Source organism: Seriola dumerili, unplaced genomic scaffold (genome assembly GCF_002260705.1).
Source record: "Seriola dumerili isolate Sdu_G_001 unplaced genomic scaffold, Sdu_1.0 BDQW01000417.1, whole genome shotgun sequence".
NCBI classification, from domain to species: domain Eukaryota; kingdom Metazoa; phylum Chordata; class Actinopteri; order Carangiformes; family Carangidae; genus Seriola; species Seriola dumerili.
The window spans coordinates 185,480-206,859 of record NW_019174672.1 but is presented as its reverse complement, the minus strand read 5'-3'; the positions used below and the strand labels follow the sequence as shown (position 1 = coordinate 206,859).

At 42.5% G+C, this 21,380-nt stretch overlaps 2 protein-coding genes across 3 annotated transcripts; one reads left to right on the top strand and one right to left on the bottom strand.

Annotated features, from left to right (window-relative positions):
- Positions 1 to 2,429: 2,429 nt before the first annotated feature.
- Positions 2,430 to 6,818, top strand: LOC111233711. The gene is made up of 7 exons (XM_022761591.1): positions 2,430 to 2,531; positions 3,605 to 3,764; positions 3,968 to 4,078; positions 4,194 to 4,286; positions 4,730 to 4,788; positions 4,870 to 5,142; positions 5,331 to 6,818. The coding sequence occupies exons 2-7, from the start codon at positions 3,611 to 3,613 to the stop codon at positions 5,352 to 5,354; spliced, it is 714 nt and encodes a 237-aa protein (XP_022617312.1). The 5' UTR covers positions 2,430 to 2,531; positions 3,605 to 3,610; the 3' UTR covers positions 5,355 to 6,818.
- A 2-nt stretch (positions 6,819 to 6,820) lies between these two features.
- tph2 (tryptophan hydroxylase 2) lies at positions 6,821 to 15,965 on the bottom strand. 2 transcript variants are annotated; one of them, XM_022761589.1, is made up of 11 exons: positions 15,762 to 15,965; positions 13,358 to 13,492; positions 12,990 to 13,173; positions 12,784 to 12,884; positions 11,235 to 11,302; positions 10,294 to 10,490; positions 9,818 to 9,953; positions 9,199 to 9,325; positions 8,709 to 8,804; positions 8,131 to 8,264; positions 6,821 to 7,047 (listed from the first exon to the last, which is right to left on the bottom strand). In XM_022761589.1, exons 1-11 carry the CDS (start codon positions 15,915 to 15,917, stop codon positions 6,873 to 6,875), a joined length of 1,509 nt encoding a protein of 502 aa, XP_022617310.1. In that variant the 5' UTR covers positions 15,918 to 15,965; the 3' UTR covers positions 6,821 to 6,872. The 2 variants fall into 2 exon arrangements, with proteins under 2 accessions (XP_022617310.1, XP_022617311.1); XM_022761590.1 differs by having other exon boundaries at positions 6,827 to 7,102.
- Positions 15,966 to 21,380: the final 5,415 nt, after the last annotated feature.

Below are 21,380 nucleotides of genomic sequence, written 5' to 3'. Positions count from 1 at the left end.
TTTCTTACAGTCTGTCCACAACCTCCGAGTCCAGGACGTCACACTGCACATGTCAAACATCAAGGACACTGAACATTGATGCATTAAGATTCACACATTTCTAATGATGTTTTCCTCTTTTTGTTATTTCATCATTATTATATGAAGCTCAGCTCCATCACAATTTCTTATTGACTTGTTTGAGATTGAAAAGCACCTGTAACTATATTTTATTCGCAGGTAATATTTAATGCAGATGATGTAGAAGCACTCCTTTACTCTCACACTGTATATTTAAAGAATTTCATTTTTATGTACAAATCCTAATGAGGTGAACCAGACTATGGTTGTAAACTGAGACAGAGGTCCAGGAAGTGGAGTATGAACTGACCTTGAGGAGGAAGATGGATGTCGACTCTGTGCTGTGAAGAGTGTCTGTGGCGCTGCTCATCCTTCACCTGACAGACAGAGGCAGCGGACACTCCCACTCCCTCAGGATGTTTGCATGCAGAGATGTTAGTCTGAGTGTTAGGAGAGGAAAAACTCTTTGTTTCTGCGATAGTGAAACAGTGTGCAGCATGCAAATGTGTCCAGGAGAGCTTCACATGTGGATGAACACCTGACAGTTTCTGACAGTTTACATTTACACTCTACTTACCTGAGAGCTGCTGAGTTTCACCTCCTTCTCTGGCGAAACAAAGAGCAGCACCACGGCACTGTGAGCCGGACTCACCCACTAAAACCATCACTTATTGTGTCACAGTAAGAATCAAGTGGTGAACAGAGGATAGATTAACTTGGATGATTTGTAGAATAATACATTGAACAGTGGCTCCGGCACATTCGTTATTTACACAGTGAAGTTACAGATAAAACAATTTCATTAATTTAGTTCAAGAATAAAAACTATATGAGAAACAGCTTTTCATATTAGAGTCCACAGCTACAACATCACAGTATCTACAGTCTGAAAACTGACCATGTAACTGTAACTACAGCCGAGTACAGAGGTGATCAGACGGGACTCATCAGTAAATAAAGCAGCAGACATCTTTGAATTTCAGTGTCTTTTTCTTCCTTCTCTGGATTTTTCTGTGATTTAATTCTGAAGATCTGAATTTTTTTTTTGTTTTAATTTAAAGCAGTTTTACTTCATTTTACTTTTGGCACTTGCAGTGAATATGTAATAATACATCTTTTACTTTTACATGTGTAAACCAGAGCAAACATCTCCCTACCTGTGTCATTGGACCGTAACAAATCAAACACCCTCCCCAGTACTGTGTACTCTAACACACCAATACTTAACACCCAAAAGACCATATTCACACAGCAGCCATTTTCCTCTGACATCACACTCAAATGCTGTCACCGAAAGGACAGTGTTGAACTGCTGTGTTCCAGGTTACACATCATATAAACAGACATTCTGATGGATCGTTTATATTTGACGTTTCCTGATCAATGAGGAACAGAAAAGACGATGGATAATGAAAATCCGAAGGGACATCAACCCATATTTCAAAGTAAAACAGCATATTTGATAACCTATTAGCTACAGCTAACGTTAGCATTCAACCACTTCTTAGTTAAAAGCTAACAAAAATCATATATGTAGGCTACAGGTGAAATTAATAAAATGAATGAAAAAGTAAATAATAAGAAATAAAATTTTTTGAAGAAAAAGTAAATAAATAAAAAATAATGCATGGGTATTATTGCAGCTTTCTAGAACCTTAAAAGTCGCTTGTGAGGCAGAATAGGTCCTGTATATTTGTGACACGCTGCTGCTGTTCCATAGAAGCACACTGAGTCCAGATAATATTTCGGATGTTTTTAATAACACGATCGGATGCTACAGCGGCTTTTCACGCGCCCATCGGATGTTAAATCTGTTCACTTGGCGAACGTGTATCAAAACAAACAAAAGAACAAAGCGATGATGAAAAGCGGTCAACAAAAATTACGGCTACCAAGAACCGCCTCACTCCCCCCTGTGCAGGTGAAGCAGGTTCTTATATAACCTACCGGCTATCAACGACGGTGCTCATGTGACCCCAAACACCGCACATCCCCATGACAACAAGACAAAACTAATCAAACACAGAATAACCGATCAAAACAATATTTGGCTCCCACAGGTATATAGATAAATACATAAATAAATGGAGGTAACAGGGAAAAAGATTTTATTTTGTCAAAAGCTTATTACTTTTTTGTTGTTTATCAAACCGATTTAGTTCTAAGAGAAAAGGGGAAAATTTCGGAGTTGAATTGGGATTTTTTTTTTAATAAACACAAAATGAGACCAGGATCAACTGAGTACTGGGGGGGGGGGGGGGTTTGACCCAGGGCCCCCACAGCGGTGAGTCCGCCCCTGGGTCAGCACTGAGCTCCAGGAAGCGGAGCCGCAGCAGGTGCACGAGCACGAGCACGGTTCCCGGGTGAGTTTGAAGCGCAGATACAGACCGGGTCCCTGTCTTCCTCGTTTGGCGCCTTTAGTTCTGCATCTGGTCCGAGAGCTGAGCCGGAAGCAGCTGCCGCGACTCAAGGTACGTTTCACGTCCCGGTGTCGATTTACCCGGTGCTGACGTTTTAACGGTCGGAGGTTAACGGTCAGAGCAGAGGCGCCGTTAGTCGTCGGTGCTGCTGTGTGACGTTCACTGTCTGTCTGTTCACGTCATTCACACCGAAGTAAAGTGAAAGTAAAAGGCGCCAAAGTAAGAGTCATCAGTGTTTACACAAAGTAAACAGACGGAACATTAAACAGCAACAGGTCACCCGTGTTTAAAATACAGAACGTGTTCTCTGCTTTAAACTGAGTCTGTTTCACTTCCTCACTGTAACAGATGAAAAGTTGAATCAATAATCATTAGTCAATCATTAACTCTCTCGCTCAAGTAAATAAAGAAGATCAGATTGATCAAAATCACGTTTCATCGGCGAATAAACCACAATCAGCTCCTGGTTGTTTCCTCCATCAACCAGCCAATCACAGGAAGTATGGTCACGGTCTAGTTCCTGAGTTACACAGTTGAATAATGACCAGGAGCATTTTAGGGAAGTTGACCTTTGACCTTTTTTGGATATAAAACGTCATCACTTCATTGTATCCATATAGGCATTAAATTGAGTTTAATTGTGTCATAAATTAGTGAATGAATTTGTGAGTTATGAACAAAAACGTGTCTTGTGAGGTCACAGTGACCTTTGACCTTTGACCACCAAATTCTAATCAGTTCATCTTTGAGCAGTAAGATAGACGATGTGGGAGGGACTGGTCTAAATACTCAGAGCGGATTAGAGAATAGGGAACAGGTGAGGCGGAGTCAGGTTGCTGAAAGGCGGGAAGGTCGGGGTCACTGTGGGGGGGGGGGGGGGGGGGGTTGGTTAATGAGGAAGTATTTTATTTACTTTAAACTAGTGTAGAAATACTGTGTTCCAACTAACAATCATGTATTTAAATATTTACTGAAGTGTTAGCATCAGAATGTACGTTACATACCAACGGTCAGAGTACTGATTCTGGTCTGGTACTGATTCTGGTCTGGTACTGATTCTGGTCTGGTACTGATTCTGGTCTGGTCTGGTCCGGTCAAGTCCGGTCCGGTCTGTGGTCCAGCAGGTGAAGATGGCGAGCGGCTCGGCTGCAGGTGAAGACAGTGAAGTGCTCCTGCTGCTTGAGGAGTACTGCTTCAAGAGGTCATGGCAGAGGTCAAGAGGAAGGTCACAGCGGAGGCCACAGCTGATGTCAGGGGGGGGCGCAGCACGTCTGGAGGGTGGAGGTGAGTGACTACTGAGAACTGATGGGTCACAGCGTCCACGGGCGTCATGGCGGCTATGATCCCATCACTAGCTGTTGTCTGTGTAGCACAATCACTGCGTTTTTCTTATGCATGTTGAGTGAATGCGTTGCCGTGGAGACTTGATGGATGCTGTGACAGTGTGGAGATCTCCATCCAGTCTTCATGTCTGCTCTGTAAACTAGGTGACAACACAGCACCCTCCTTCTTCTCCACCGTCCTGAAAGTTCAAGCTCGAAAAGGATTCACCAGTTACCAGGGGGGGTGGGAGGCCGACAGCGCTGAGGAAAAACATGGTGAGGAAGTTTTATTACAGCAAGAGCTTTACCACATTGATCATTTAATCAGGAAACACATTCAGGTGTGTGTGTGTGTGTGTGTGTGTGTGTGTGTGTGTGTGTGTGTCTACAGACGCGTCTCAAACCAGAAGTGCAGCGGTGGAGCAGCTGGTGCAGATCACTGAATCAGCACTGGTCCCTGAAGTGTACGTGGAAAGCCAAGATGGTGAGTCTCTGATACAGTCCACCATGATGCACCGAGCTACAGGTACAGGTGTTTTATATAGAGACGGTTCTGATCCGCTTCCTGGTCGACAAACACCGCCTCATTTATAAAACAGGGTGTACCATCCATACTAACAGAAGCTGAAAATGGCTCCTGAGTACTTATGTCAGGGTTCGAATTATGGGGGAGATTGGGGGAGATGACCCCCCTGATTAAGACTTGGTAGAGAAAAAGGTAAAAAGTTAGTTCCTAACCTTAGCCTTAAGTTACAGTTTAGCTAATATTAGCTAGTTTCTAACTTTAGCCTTAAGTTACAGTTGAGCTAACTAATGTTAGCTAGCTGATAGCACGGCGTCATTTCCAGTGTTAGCTTGTCATTTCATTAGCAATATACAATGTCACATATGTAACGACTCCTGAGATGTGTGTCTCTTCTGCTGCAGAAATCATCCAGAAGCTGGTGGCCCTGATGATGACGTTTGGAGACGACATTGATAAGAAGGTGTGTGTTATAATAACTGGATGAACAGTGAACATGAGTCCAGCTCATCATTACAGACTCTGTGTTTCTGTCTCTGCTCAGATCCAGCAGAGCCCAGTCCTCCAGCAGCAGCTCTGTAACATGAACTACGACCTGTTTGAGAAGCTCACCTATAGTGTGCAAAACCTGGTGAACCGGCCGGGCCGGGCCGCGGCGTCCGAGGAGCGTATCCAGCAGCAGAACATCGCCTGGGCCTTTGAGGTGACCAGCAGGCTGTCGGCCGTGGGCATCGTCCAGCGGAGGAGAGTGCTGAGCTTTGGAAACAGATACATCCAGCAGCACCACGCCGCCTGGGTCCAGCAGCACGGAGGCTGGGTGAGTGACTGTAGATGAGTCAGAGGGAGACTACCAGACCTTAGCGACTGCCACTGAGGACAATGAGGTCGTCACCTCTGTGTTTGTTAAGCGAGTTAGATTAGTTGAATCTGTTTAAATGGATGAATCTATTTTGATAAGTAAACATAAATGACCAGGTTTTTAATAATCTGCTCTGTCCCGTCCAGGATGAAGTGTTTGCTGTCGACTGAGCTGCTCAGACCTACGAGAAAAAACCTCCATTTACTCCAGAGGTGGAAAACTTGTCGTCCAGTTTCTTTTTCACTCGTTTCTTCATGTTTGTGTAAAACTGTGACCAGTGTGACAGAGAGGCGGTGTGATCCCTCATGTTATCACTGACTCCTGCTCCTGCTGGAGAAGGTCTGTTTTACTGTGACGGGGTTTTATGATATCAGTAGCTGGTGCACAGACGACCTGTGCAGCTAATTAGTCTTAATTAACCCCAGCTTTCCCGCCTCATTACCACCAGCTGAAACAGCAGTCAGTGTTTGCATGTCCAACAACAGAGAATCTTTAAACGAGTGTTTCCTACGGTGGCCCTGAGAGGTCAAAGCACTGCAGCTTAACAAAACACAAACATCTTCATCAGTTAGACGCATGAGCTGCAAATATTCACAACACAACAGGAAGTGTTTCTAGGGGACACTAAAAAGTGACGGACCTGGTTCAAGCACACTTGTTCAAAGCTTCCTGACTTGTGAAGTTATATTAGCATTATGTTAGCGCTGTTGGAGAATGAGCTAAAGGTGTTTGGTTTATTATAATGTCAATATCCCGTTGCATGTTTACAATAATAAGTTCTAATCTAATTTTAAGTGTATTTATTCTATTGTATTATTCTAGTTTTTATTGCTGAGTTGATTCTTGTCCAATACATACCACCTTGTGAAACCTACAGATGACAAACTGAACATGAACTATTATTGCAAAAATGTGCCGTTAGCTTAGCCTTCGGGTCCGTCACTTTTTATTGTCCCCTGGGAACACTTCTGTTGCGTTGTGAGTATTTGAAGATGAAGATGTTTTCTGAAGCTTCAGTGTGTTGAGCTCTCAGGGCCACCATAGTTTCCAGCTGTGTGTGTGTCCAGATGTGAGGCTGCACAGCAGTAAATAGATGTGATGAAGAAAAACAAAAGAAGACAAAGGAATGTCAAGCAACAACACACTGAATGTTTTTAATGCGTCACTTTTACTCCTGGTTCTGATGTTTCATCATCGTCACAGTCCGTCTGCTTCACGTGAGAAGTAACTGACGTCAGTTCAGTCCACAGGAAATAAAGACTCTGCTGGTCTCAGGTCAGTCCTGATCTCAGTGATTAAATAAAGGTCAGAATTAAACTTTCATTCATTTCATCATTCAGATCAATAATTGAAGTTTGTGAGCGTGTTATCGTTCTGAAAGATAAAGTGTCTGCAGCTGTTACTTCACTGGACGAGGACATGTCCAATGTTCTGTCTCTTCACTGAATCTTTATATGATAATTTTCCACTTTTAACTGATAAAGGCAGAAATAATCTGTGGATTAATGAAACAGGAACCAGTCTTTCCAGTTTGGGCTCAGCTGGTCACGTTTTATTTTACTGGAGGGTGAAACAGTTTCAGCTACAGGTCAGAGAAGCAACATGAACACAGGTGACGTTCTGCAGAAGCGTTGGTGTTGCTGACGTGCTGAGCCAATCAGAGCTCAGCGGTGAGGTGGGCGTCGGCCTCAGATCCCCATGTAGGTGTTCATCTTGCCCAGAGCATCGCAGACGGTGGTGAGGTCACTGCGCAGGTCCTGCACCACGTTCTCGATGCTGCGCGTGTCTTTGAGCAGGTCGATGCTCTGAGTGTACGGGTTGTAGTACACGGAGAACGGACGCTTGATCGTCTTCGCAAACTCCCTGAGAGAGAACAGGAAACAGCAGCAGCTTCACCCTCAGCTGATCTGACATAAACCTCAGCACATGAAGAGGAGAGCTCTCAGATAAATGTCGAGCACATTGAGCCACGCTGTTTAAACATGATCACGTGTGACTGGTCATTCACTTTATTTACTTGAATGGAAGAAGGAGAGGCTGCAGCTGTGGACAGCACATTAAAAATCAGATGAACAGATGTTTGTGTTTTTCTCTCGTGTTTTTGCTGCTTGAACAATTTGAGAAAATAGAAGGAAGAACAACAAGAACAAAAACAATAGAAATACATTCAATTTCACTGATTCATTTTTGATTTTCGTCTAAATAAGAAGAATATTTTTGAAAATATGCATCGTTTAACAATAATATAGAATTTTTTATTTATTTATTTATTCATGAAAGAACAGTTCTTGAGGTTTGTTTTGCGTAGAACATAGAACCTTCCTCGAGTCAGAATAGACACATTTTCTGTTTTATTGCTCATTATGAACAGAACAGGGAGATTCATGATACGACCATGAAAACATGATTCACAAAATAACTTGTTGGTATTTTCTTATGTGATCAGATGTTCATCTTTTCTGCTGTGAGGAAGATTCGCTTCATATTTTGTCTATAGCTACAATGACCGTCTCCGCCCCGTCGGCCATGACAGAACATCACGTGCTAACTGACTCATGCTAACTGCTAATTCAGTTATGATTAAGTGTTTTTTTAATTAGCTTGGAGACAGTAGCAACAACTTGTTGCAACAGTTTTGATTAATTCATAAAAAGTTCAGCTCATAAAAAAATGACTTCATTCCCACAAAAAAAATTTTTTCATTAAGAGCAGCAGCAGATGTTGAATGTGTCTTCTGTCTGTGTGAGCAGGTGTGTGTGTGTGTCGGAGCCCAGGACAGGTGTGTGTGAGCAGGTGTGTGTCGGAGCACAGGACAGGGGTGTGTGAGCAGGTGTGTGTCGGAGCACAGGTGTGTGTGTGTCAGAGCCCAGGACAGGTGTGTGTGTGAGCAGGTGTGTGTCGGAGCACAGGTGTGTGTGTGTCGACGTGTCCCGCTCTGAGTTTTACCTCATCTTCTCCTTGGCCTCCTCGAAGCTCTCGGAGACAAAGTAAACCTCCTGGAAGGTGGTGATGAGACACTCCTGGTTACAGGTTGTCCTCGGGTCAAACATCTTCACACAGGCCTGATCGGACAGGGCATGCTGGGAAAAAAACAGGCGGGAAGTGAAAACGACCAGACAGAAAATTTAAGGGTTGAGATCAGAATCATCTGCTTTTAAAAAGCTTTTTATTAATGTTTTATTTTTCCAGTTGCATTATGTTAAATAAGTTTATTTATTATTTTATACCATTTATTTCTATTTCACATTATTTACTGGATTTGATTTAATTACAGATCGGAACTGTTTTAATTTTGTTTTCCCACATAAAACCTTTTGCTTTGTGATAATAATAATAATAATAATAATAATAATAATAATAATAATAATAATAAACTGGATCTGTTTTGACTGTTGTTCAGATGAAAGTATTTGTGAATCATAATCATAAGTCATTTCACTATTTTTTATATTAGTGTGTGTGTGTGTGTGTGTGTGTGTGTGTGTGTGTGTGTGTGTGTGTGTGTGTGTGTGTGTGTGTGTTACCCTCAGCTCTCCAATAGATGACAGTAGTCCGGCTCCGTACGCTCTCAGCTGACCGTCCTGTTTGCAGAGGCCGAACTCAATAGTGAAGAAGTAACACTGTGAAACACAGAGAGAATTTCAGTTTCATCAGTTTCATCAGAAGGTTTTTGTTTTTCACTTTCACCCCAGGTAAATGTTAAACATCTGCTGCTCTGGAAACATCTGGTTCTCAGTGAAAATCATGTGATCATACAGTGTCAGAGTGAATCACTGTATAAATCATCTAAGCTGCAGCTGTGTGTTTGGTGTTTTCACATCGAACACATGAGAATACGTGTTTGTCTTCACTGTTAAAGTGTGAGTGTTTTCATGTGTGCAGCGTTCCTCTGGCGCCACCATCAGGCCAGTAATAAGAGCATCATGAGCTCTGCTCTTCCCTGGTGTAATAATAACAGTGGTCTGCAGAGGGCGCTCTCACACCTGCAGCAGGTGTTTCCTGTCTCTGTCTCACCGTGGCCAGTTTCTGAACGTCCTCATCAGACGCTCCCAGAGACGCCAGGCCGATCTCCTGAGAGAACTGAGCGAACTTGGCGTCGGCGAGCAGGGGCACGTGACCCAGCAGCTCGTGACACGTGTCCCTGTAACCATGACAACAGGTCATCAGACACATTATCAGCGATAGCTCAGCAGGTAGCTTCAAATTTCAGCACAAATCTTTCAGTGTGGAGACAAGAACTAAACTTCGATAAAACACGTTAGCCACTCAAAAATTCAAGATGGCTGCCATTTCCAAGATGGCTGACATTTCTAATTTTCTGCATTAAATTCACCCACAGTTTTCCCACATGAACGATCCTGGTGTCACATCAAACACTTTCACAATGTAGAAGGAGAAATTTAGTTCAGTGTAAAAACTTTCTTAACAGCTGCTAAAACAGATTATTAGCCTATTAAATGACATGATTTTATACTGGGCTGACTCTGGTAAAGTATGTTTCCTGGTGGCCATCTTGGAAAATGGCAGCCTTTTGAAATTTCAAGTGGCTAATGGGAAAAACACGTGTGTGTGTGTGTGTGTGTGTGTGTGTGTGTGTGTGTGTGTGTGTGTGTGTGTGTGTGTGTGTACTCACGGCTCAGGTGTGTAGAGCGGGTCGGTGCTGTGGCGGACGTATTGAGTGCAGTTAAACACTCTGTAGGCCAAACCAGCCAGGAAGTCTCTGGGAGACAGGTAACCTGCTACTGGACGCACTGTGAAACCAGAGCGCTCTGACACACACACACACACACACACACACACACACACACACACACGATCAAAGGTTAAAGAATAAAGTGAGTGGGACAGATGAATACATGAATTGTTCATTAAGCCTCATGAATCTTCTTCACAGCTCGTCACACTCGTTAAGTCCCAGATGTTGGTGACATCATTAACGATGTCCTGCTCGCCTGTCCTGGTGAACCTGTAACTCCCAGAGTCACAGACTGATGCTGTTGGTGTGAACATGTTCTGATGGACTGATCTGTCTCAGGTGTGTTTGTCCACCTGTGATTCTCTGTCTTCTTCTCTTGTGTATTTAATGAATAAAGTCTCTCTGAGACAAACCTCTGAGGAAGAGGGACACGTCCTCCAGCTGGGGGATGTTGTCCTCGCGGTAGCCGCAGTGCTTGGTGAGCAGCGGCAGGTTCTTCAGGTATTCTCTGCAGGCATGGGTGGGGTACAGCTTGGTCAGCTCTCTGAACACCACCCCCCACGTCCTCACCTCCTCAGGGGTGTACTCGATACGAGGGATGGGCTGTCCGCTGAGGGTGGAGACAGAATATCACTGAAACTGTTTTATATCAGGTTCACCTGATGGATCATGGGACCAGCATCATCACCACCAGTCAGACAATTCTATTATTATATTATCATTATTATCGTTATCATTATTATTATTATTATGATTATTATCAGTATTATCATTATCATTATCATTATCATTATTATTATCATTATCATTATTATTATTATTATCATCATCATTGTTGTTATCATTATTATCATTATCATTATCATTATCATTATTATTATTATTATTATTATTATTATTATCATTATTATCATTATTATTATTATCATTATTATCAGTATTATCATTATCATTATCATTATCATTATCATTATTATTATCATTATTATTATTATTATCATCATCATTGTTGTTATCATTATTATCATTATCATTATCATTATTATTATTATTATTATTATTATCATCATTATCATTACTATAATAATGATAATGATTATGTTAATGATAATAATAAAACATTTCATTTATGGCTCAGTACTCAGTACAACATACAGTAAAAAGAAGACATGGAATACAAAATAAATTAGAATAAATATAATTACATAAATATATGTGATTAATCGCTGGTGGGAGTTAAATAGAGTGGGGTTAGGGTTAGGTTTGAGGGATTTGAGGTGGGATTAGAAACAGGAAGAGAATCAGTTTTACTCCAGACAGAGATGAAGATCAGGAAACAGATGATGACACTTACAATTTATAATTCATGGCCACTTCCACAAAGTATTTCCTCCTCTGACGATAAACATTGTCTTTAAAGCCCTGAGAGGAGAGAAGAGGTGAGTCTTCACATGATGCATTTCTTTATTAACTTTTAGGGATTAATTAGGGTTTAATTAATTAAACAACAAAATTGCATCACAGCAACATCTGGTGACTGTTAACATCTGTATTTCATCATCAGAGCTCTGTTGTGTTCACATAGATTCACATTTAAAGGTGAAAGAAGTCATTCAGGAGATATTTGAACTCAACAGCCACACAGCTACGCCCATCCCTTCAGTGCTCCTTCAGAAGCCCCGCCCCCAAATTCATGGGTGTGCATTGGCCTGGCAACGACACCATGGTGGACTCCACACCGTCTTATACAAACACAGCGAAGTAAAAAGAGTTAGTTGTTTAGTTTGTTTAAAACGACAGTGACAGAAGAGAAGACTAAGACTAAGCTAACAAGGGAGCTAACATCACCTAGCGTAGCATTTCTATTTATGCATCCAGCCATATAAATCCACTGTATTTCAGCGCACTAGTAAACTGGTGTATTTAGGTCTTTGTGGCTTTAAAACCTTTTTCATGTCGAACAGATAAATAACATGATACAGAGCAAACAATGAGACAGCTAACTGCTGCTAAGCTAACATGCACAAAGAGGACGGGACAGTTTCCCAGAGTCAACATACCAGCAGACAGACTCACAGCTCTGCTGCTACTGTAGCTAACATCACACCAACAACATGTCTTGGTAAACTAGAAAGTAAACTGAATGTCCATGAGCAACTAATTTAACGTTCCTGAACGAAGGTGACCAGATTTCTGAAATAAAAACCGACGACATTTCCAGTTCAATCATCAATAAATCATTAAAATATCCAATTGTTTTTACCTATAAAATAAGAAGGGGGACAGCCGTGTCTTTTGACCACGGTAAAATGACGTTTCCCTACCTTTGAAGCAGCCGTGAAGCTTGTTTGAAGAATGTTTGTGTGTGTTAGTTTACTCCCTGGTTATAAACTCCTAACCAATGAGTGAGTCAGCTAACCTTTTCTCTGCCTGGTGAAAACAAAAAAAAGAAAAATCTGATTGGATAACTCTCTCTGATTTTAGCTTCACTTCTGAAGCTGCTATAGCTAGCAGCTACCCCCCTCTGTTGGCCAAAACAAGCACAACGCTAGATGTCTGTTTTTAATTACAAATATTTAAATGAACTGATTTCTGGGGACAGGCCACCAAAAACAAGGACTGTCCCTGGAACCACTGTGTTGCAAAACACAGCTTCTGTTGCCTAGCAACCTTGACAAAACAGAATTTTTCCTCACAGTAACTTTTAGTTTTCAGTCTCTTTATTTTCAACAGTTGAACCGTGAGCTGCTGAACTGAAACACAGTACTGACACTTGTGTTTGCTTTCATTACTGGAGCACAATGCATCTTGGGATATGTTGGACCATGAAGGATTCACCTGTTGGATCTGTCTGGTGGAAAGGAGGTGAAGTGCAGCAGCTTTCAGGTTTAAATGAGACTTACAGGATGGTCGGCGTCCAGCTCCGACCCGTACATCAGGACTCTGTGAGAACACTGGTCCAGCTCTGAGATCTTCATGGGGAACCAGGGGACGTCGTCTCCATCTGACAAAACAACACACTGTGCTTTGTTTCCTGTTAAACATCCACCTGATCACAGCTCCTCCTCCAGAGTCCAGACCTGGGGGGGGGGTGTGCAGGTGTCCCTACCTGCCTCGGCGGACCACACGTGTGCAGGTGTGTTGAAGGAGATGATGTTGACATGGTCTCTGAGGTGCTGCAGCAGCTCGTTGAACTCCTTCTTACTGCAGCTGCAGTCGGCGAAGATCTCCACCTCATTGGAGACCCGCTTCGATATCCTGGACTCGATGTGGTTCAGGTTCACTCGCTTCTCCTGGGGGGGGGGGGGGGGGGGGGGGGGGGGGGGGGGCAGGAGGAGAGGAGAGGATCTGAATGTGGATCTGGATCAGGATCTTGACCTGAATGGGGATCAGGGTCTGAATGTGGATCTGGTTCTGAATGTGGATCTGAATCTGAATGTGGATCAGGATCTGGTTCTGGATGTGGATCAGTCTCACCTGGAACAGCCTCAGGGCTTTGACCAAACAGCCGACCTCATTCTTCAGAGAGAACACCACGGCCGTTTGCCCCGCCTCCTCGCCGCTCTCTTTGTCCGGCTTCTCGTTGATGGGACAGAAGGACGGACGGCGAGACTGGAGGAAGACAACAGAACCACAACAGACTGTAGACCGGATTATACACAGACCCACATCTGGTCCAGGTCTCAGGACCATGAACCAGGAAACAACACACCTGCACCTGTGTGGGTTTGATCAGCTGATCATGAGTCAGCAAAACTAATCTGGCCAAGACTCGGGCCACAGGCTTGTCTTCTTCTGGTCCAGAGTCCGCCGGGTCCCCCGGCCTACGGTGGCCCTGAAGCTCAACACACTGCAGCTTCAGGAAACACATGAGCTGCAGAGACTCAACACACAGGAAGTGTTTCCAGGGGACACTAAACAGTGATGGACCAGGCTGGAAGGCACTCACATGGATGTGTTATAGTAATCTTCAATTTCAATAGTCTCAAAGCTTTGAACAGCAAGTATCCCAGCCTGGTCCGTCACTGTTTAGTGTCCCCTGGAAACATTTCCTGTGTGTTGAGTCTCTGCAGCTCATGTGTTTCCTGAAGCTGCAGTGTGCTGAGCTTCAGGGCCACTGTTAACGGCCCAAGTCTGGCCCGGACACGGCCTGATGGTCAGATGTTACCTCCACATCTGGACCAGTTCTGGCGCTCACACAGAAAACCTTCCAGCTGTGTGTCAATACCAGAGGATGGCAGCTGGAATCTGCCCAGATGTGGAAGTATATGGACCAGAATCCACATTTGAGGCAGATGTTTCATTTTCATGTTTGTCATTACATCATCAACAGATGGTGAAATTTAAATTTTAACTGTTGTTTCAGGTTTTACAGGATTTTTTTACCATCTTTATCATCAGCAAAATCGAGACGTGTAGAACCGTGGAACGCCAACTTATACCAACGTACACCTGGTGGACACCTCAGCCTTACTTCCTGTTTTAAAAGAAGCATTAATAAACTCTCAGACGATCATCAGGGTTTTGGTTCGTTTGATTCATTTTAATCTGTTTCCGTCCCACTGTGTATGTTTCTCTCTTTCTCTCTTTTTGTTTGATGTCATTTTTATTAGTTATCTCTCCTGCATGAAAACCATATACAGACTATCTGTTTGATGTGTGTGAATAAATAACAGGCAGATATCATCAGTCAACAGCTGCTGCCGTGTGTGTGTGTGTGTGTGTGTGCGTGTGTGTGTGTGTGTGTGTGTGTGTGTGCGTGGTGTGTGTTGTGCGCGGCGTTGTGTGTGTGTGTGTGTGTGTGTAGCTGATGATGGAGACTCACTGATCTTCAGTTCTATAGAAAAGATAAACTCACAATAATGTGACATGAAATAATAAAGATGTGACGAGAACCAGCTGCTGCTTTTCTCCCGGAGCCACAAACAACAACAACAACAACAACAACAACAACAACAACAACAACAACAACAACAAGCTCCACATGAAACTGTCGTCCTCCATCAGCTGATCCCGATCCTGGTTCAACAGGGGGACGGTTCTGCTGGTTCAGGTTCTGAGGTTCTGCTGGTTCAGGTTCTGAGGTTCTGCTGGTTCAGGTCTCAGATCAGCTGGGTGTTTGTGGTCTACAGAGATCTGGACTGAAAAGCTCTTTAATACTGAATACACTTATTTTCTGTTACTTTCTACAAATAAAGAAATCAATCAATCCGTCTTTCTTCCTCTTGAATAAATGATTTGAAATGAAACATGACGGTTTAAGATGAATTGTATTTTCTGTTTAATCTTTAAAGGGATTTTTCCCTCGACTGCAGGAAGGAAAATTTACATCCATTTATTGATTCATTTATTTCCCTGCTCGTCATCTGCAGCTGATGAAAATATCAGTTTTTCATTTAGAATTAAAAACCATCTGATTCTGAACGAACTGATTATCAACAATTTTATCAATTTTAACAATTTATCAAACAAAATTAATATTTCAAACATTCGTTTATATCATTATTCCATTTCATATTTTTATTTATTTTGTACAAAGTGCTTTTTCATTATTGATTCATCTTTTGATTAATTACCTGATTAATCGATCAGTTGTTTGGTCGATGAAACGTCAGAGAGAAAGTAAAAAGATTAGATCTCATCACTGGATCTGGATCTCAGATAAAATGATTTATTCATCGCTGCAGCTCTGAATCTGTGAGTGGATATAAAGTCAGATGAAGACAGTTTCTGTCAGTCTGTTCTACTGGGACCTGACTCATCAACTGACTGTAGAACCACAGGCTCAGGAAAACCTCCAGGAACCAGAACCACCAGAGATCAGCTGCTGAGATCAGAGAGGAGGAGGAGGAGGAGGAGGACGAAGAGGAGGACTTCTTACCATCTGCCCCCCAGTGTGGCGTTGCTGCTGGTGGTCGAACATGGCCGAGTCCAGCGACAGCCCCCTCCTGGCCCAGTACTTGCTGGAGAACATCATCATGGCGGGCTGCATCCTGGGAACTGGCTCCAGGTCCTTCATCACATGGGACGAGGCCATGGGGAACCAGTGGGTGTACGAGTACCAGGGCTCCAGCCTGCTGAGTCTGCTGCGCTGCTCCTCACACTGACGCTCACAGACGGTCTGTCGGCCCAACGCCGGCCCGCCCCTGGTTATATATTGACACAGGAGGGGAGGGGGAGGGGAGGTGATGATGATGTTTGTATGAAGCAGAGGGAGATAAAGCTCCGCCCTCAGCAGACCTGCAGCAGTCTGAGCTGGACCTTCCTGATCCAGATCTGATCCTGATTCAGATTCAGATTCAGATTCAGATTCAGATCCTGATCCATATTCTGAACCCGATTCTGATCCTGATCCAGATTCAGATCCTGATCCTGATCCAGATTCTGATTATGATCCTGATCCAGTTTTGATACTGATCCTGATCCAGATTCAGATCCTGATCCATATTCTGAACCCGATTCTGATCCTGATTCAGATTCTGATTGCTGTCCAGATACTGATCCTGATCCAGATTCAGATCCTGATCCATTTCTGAACCCGATTCTGATTCTGATCCTGATCCAGATTCAGATCCTGATTCAGATCCTGATCCATTTCTGAACCCAATTCTGATTCTGATTCTGATCCTGATCCAGATTCAGATCTTGATCCAGATCTGATCCTGATTCAGATTCAGATTCTGATCCTGATCCAGATTCTGATTATGATCCTGATCCAGTTTTGATACTGATCCTGATCCAGATTCAGATCCTGATCCATATTCTGAACCCGATTCTGATCCTGATCCAGATCTGATCCTGATCCAGATCAAGAGCCTTTGATAAAACATGGTGGTCCTGCAGTTCTCTTTTCTTTGTAGATTTCATTCTGCAAACATGGAACACAAAGTTTAAAGCTGCATCCAGTCTAAAGGTTTTTCTGGAACTTTGTGATGTCACAACAAAGCAGTCACCAAGCCCCGCCCATCTGGACCCACCATCCAAACCTTGCAGGATTTGGTTTCTCTGAGTGTTTTTACCTGAAATCTGCTTTATTTTTATTGGATCACTCAGAAAACAGTCAGCCAATCAGAAGAGAGGCTCAGAGCCTCCTCTCTTCTGATTGGCTCACAGACCTGTTGTTACTAGAGCTCCAGAGAGAAGCCTGAGAGAGGAGATGTGAAACTACACTGAGATGGTTTTTATATCTTCTGATGGATCAACACTTCAAATAAAACACAGAGGAAGTAAATATGTTTGTTGTGACATCACAAAGTTTCAGAAGTCCTGACGGCTGGTTTTAAGGCTCAGTTTCTGAATACAGGCTGTGTGCATTTCTCTGTGGACTGAGGCTTTGATACTTTCACAGTATTAATATAGAAGCTAGAGCTGATCTATAATCACACTGCACATGGACACAGACCTGTATACCAGTTCCCAACCTATGGTCTGGGGCCTTCTGGTGGGCTGACAAAAAGAAATTATGTTTTTAAATATCTTACATCTAAATGATCTTTACCAACTTTAAATTGTTTTTAAATCCTGTCTTTTTCTTTTTTTTCTCTAATAAGGCCCACCACTGTGAGAAGTATCACAAGCCAATCATCTTTTAAGTCTTTGGCTGGACCAAGTCCTGGACTTGTACTGTTACGGGTGTGGTGTGGGCCGCCAACATTTAGCAGATTTGGTCATGAGTCAGAACATGTTGGGAACACTGATCTATGGAGCTTTAATCCTCTTAGTTTTTCTATGAATCTCTCTGTGTGGACAGGTTCGACCTCACCCTGTGACGTGCTGTGAGATAATGTATATTATGATTTGGCGCTAAGCAAATAAAGTTGAATTGAATGGTTTGTTGTCAGGTGTGACTGCAGCAGGTAAACAGGCTGAGCAGTCACGTGGCGGCTCTCCTCCTCGCTTCACTGAGTCGGCTGTGAGCAGGTGGAGCAGAGTGAATGACAGTCGTGCCTCCTTCCACACAAAGCAGCTCCTCTTCAATAAAAGCCTGTGATGGCTGCGTGATAAGCAGCGGCCGGAGGCGGCGGCTATCAGCCGTCTGCTCACACAATTTCCTGCAGCACAGGAAATGAAAGAGCGGAGAGGCGGCGGCGGCTCCGGCTGCTTTGTTCTGACTCTGAAGCAGCTTTATGAGCAGATCTCAGGTGATACCTCCCTACGTCTCCTCCGCCTGCAACGCCAAACGACTCCCATCAAAGGAGCGGGGGGGGGGGGGGGGGGGGGGGCTGACGTCCATCAGCTCAGGTGACATTTGGAGGCGAACATCACGAGCAGGGAACAGGAGCCGGGTCTTCAGTGGATCAGCAGCCGTGACATTTCTGCAGAAAGTCATGAATGAGAATCAAATGAAATCAGTTTTCAGATGTTGATGAAAATATTCAGACTGACGTCATCACGGTCTGCTGCTGCTGGCCGGGGACAGACGCCATGTTTGTACTGCCACACGACCACACAGGTCGTCTGTCCTGACCCCGGGTGACAGCAGGTGTACTGCACCTTCATCGCCATGGTAACAATAACAAACACATGGTTAAGGTCGTGGACCGGGTTTAGGCGCCAAAACTACCTGATCAGGTCGAGGAAAAGATGGTTAAAATGTGCATTTCTGTAAGTTATCTATATCTATGGATCTGTCTTTGGATACATGAAGATACATGTTTATAGCATGAAGAACCCATAGTAAAATCTGTAGATGTACAGACATTAAAAATGAATAATATATAATGAATCTTTATATGATATAACATGTTGCAACCATATGTACATGATTTATAGTTAAGTTTATTACAACAACATACATATAATAATTCTTACATCTGTGTTTACCTGCTGACTGTCTCTTCTTCTTCTCTGCTCCTGTATCAGTGACGTGATGTGAAACCAGCTGCAGGAACTCCTTACCTGTAGTGACCTCACTCAGACCCAGGACCGGCTGTTCATTAGTTTTACTTCCTGTTACTGTTGTACACCTGTCACAGAGAAGAGGTGTGTGGGAGCGTTTGGGTGTGTTTTTTTATGTTAATTATCTTATTATTATCCCAAGCCTTTGTACATGCATTAGAAATATTAATATTTTAGGTTTTATCCTCAAACTAAAATAAAGTTTAATTAGATGATGATGGGCGTCGTGTAGCGTAGTGGTCTAAGCAGGCGCCCCATGTGTAGAGGCTACAGTCCTCGCTGCAGTTGGCCCCGGTTCGAATCCCGCATCGGACGGCCTTTCACTGCATGTCATTCCCCCTCTCTCTGCCTCCCCGTTTCCTGTCACTCTCCACTGTGCTGTCCATTAAAGGCATAAAAGCCCCAAAAAAAATATATATACTTAATTAGATGATGATCGGCTGTGACACCACAGACTCTGTTTCTGTGCACTGTAAAAAAAAACAACTAATTTTACAGAAAATAACAAAGTTTTCTAACAGTAATTTCCTGTTTTTTAAAATTGTGAAGAAAAGTCTGTAAAATGACAGAAATGATGTGAATTAACAGCCAAACTTCTATTTGAAGCATCATGCCAATAATAATAATGTAAATAAATGTAATAATAATAATAATGAATTACATTTTTTTATTTTAAGACAAATAACTGTGTTATTTATACTTTATTTTTTCTGCTTTCTTAAAATACAAACAAATCTGTGTAAAATGACAGTAATTATCTGTAATTAAAAATGTAGCTCGTTATTTTAAAGGTTAATGTCCATACGAACAATTTAAAGATTCTCTGTAATTTCAGGGTGAATCTTATTAGTTTTATATTTATGTGACTTCTACATTCAAACTTTGTGATTCTGGATGAAATGTGTCAAACTTTTCTTCATCACATCAAACATTCAAACATCAAACTAAAAAAGTTTGAAGTACTGGAATGTATCCCAGCATGCACTGGGAGGAAAGCAGGACAATGGTTTATCACACAACAGTCAAGCTGTCAGACTGTTGCTCTGTCCTCACTGAGCTATGAAGTATTATTTTACATCTCTACTATAATTTATACTTGTTACTAAATAAGATTCATCCACCTCTTTATGATGCAGACTTGTCTTGTGACAGTGAAGTTATTGCTAAATCAAATTTACTGATTTAATTTATTGCGTAACCAGGAGGGTAAATAAGTAAACATAAATACAAACAAGGCAAGAGGATAACTGAAGTAGGGGAACAGGCGCCAACAAAGAGCCTAACTATGCGATTCTAACCAACCCAACAACACTAGAATCAGCGCCCCTGTTCCTAATGTGTCCAACAGTCTTTTTCTAAGGGTGTGATGCACAATCAGAATTTTAAACCTCGCCCGGTCCCCAACAATCAACACCAGCATAATAATAAAACTTTACCATACATTATCAAATTTTTATTCATACCCTACAAAAAAAAATATTTGACCTAATTGGTCAAAATAGCTAATAATAATAATATATGATAAAAGTATTAAACAACATCTTTAGGCTGCCAGGGAGCCAGTATCAGTTCCCAGGTGAAAACAGCACCAAGAGCAATCAGTTCATTCCAGTCAGGCTCTTTGCATACAGCTGATGATTATTAATGTACACCCAGTTGACAATTTATTAGGAACATCTAGCTAAAACTGATTTAGTCTAAAACAACAGCCCTGTAATAAATCGCCCTTCATGAAGATTATACTGTTTATACAGGTGTTTCTGTTATTCAGCCTATCTTTGTTGATATAAATGGGTTGGACAAAATAATAGAAAATAATAGAAACTTAAAGCCATGGCGAGTGTCTTTATGTAGCAGTGGCTTTGTGTTGGCATCAGTTCAGAATATTTCTGTCTCTTTGATTACTAATAATCGGAATCAGCCCTGAAAAATCTGTTGAAAATCTGTTGATCCCTATTGCTCTATTAAAATCTATGTGTGCTGAAGGCCAAGTGGTTATTTAAGCAGTGGTTAAATGTAATTAAGTTCATTTATGAAAGTATTGCACTTCAATTTTGAGGTACTTGTACTTTGAGTATTTCCATTTAATGCTGTACTTCCACTCCAACATTTCAGAGGTATATATTGTACTTTCTACTCCACTACATTTATTTGACAGTTTTAGTTAAACAAGCGAGGTGCTGTAAAGACTAAGTTCACTGAAACACTGTGCCGGACGACCTCTCGCCCTCTTTGTCATTGTATAATTCACATTCTGAACATGATCATCACAGTTTAAGTGTCAGTAATAACCTCTGGGTTCCTCAGGGGTCTGCAGTCATACCCAGACCAGCGTGGAAGTTCAAGTGAAGAAGACACGGATCTAGAGTCTGTAACACCTGTCAGGCCAAAGTAAAGGACGACAACAAACTTAATCAGACTCTGAAACACCATCAGCTCACTGAACATGTCTGATTTCAACAAGGCAAAGCTGCTAAAACTAGAGCCACACTGCTGACCTCACCTGTGCATGACAGCTACCTGCTGAACCGTTCAAACACAAGCTCACACCACCACTGCTGTGACTCAGATAACAGTCATTATCACAAACTGTCGCACGGCC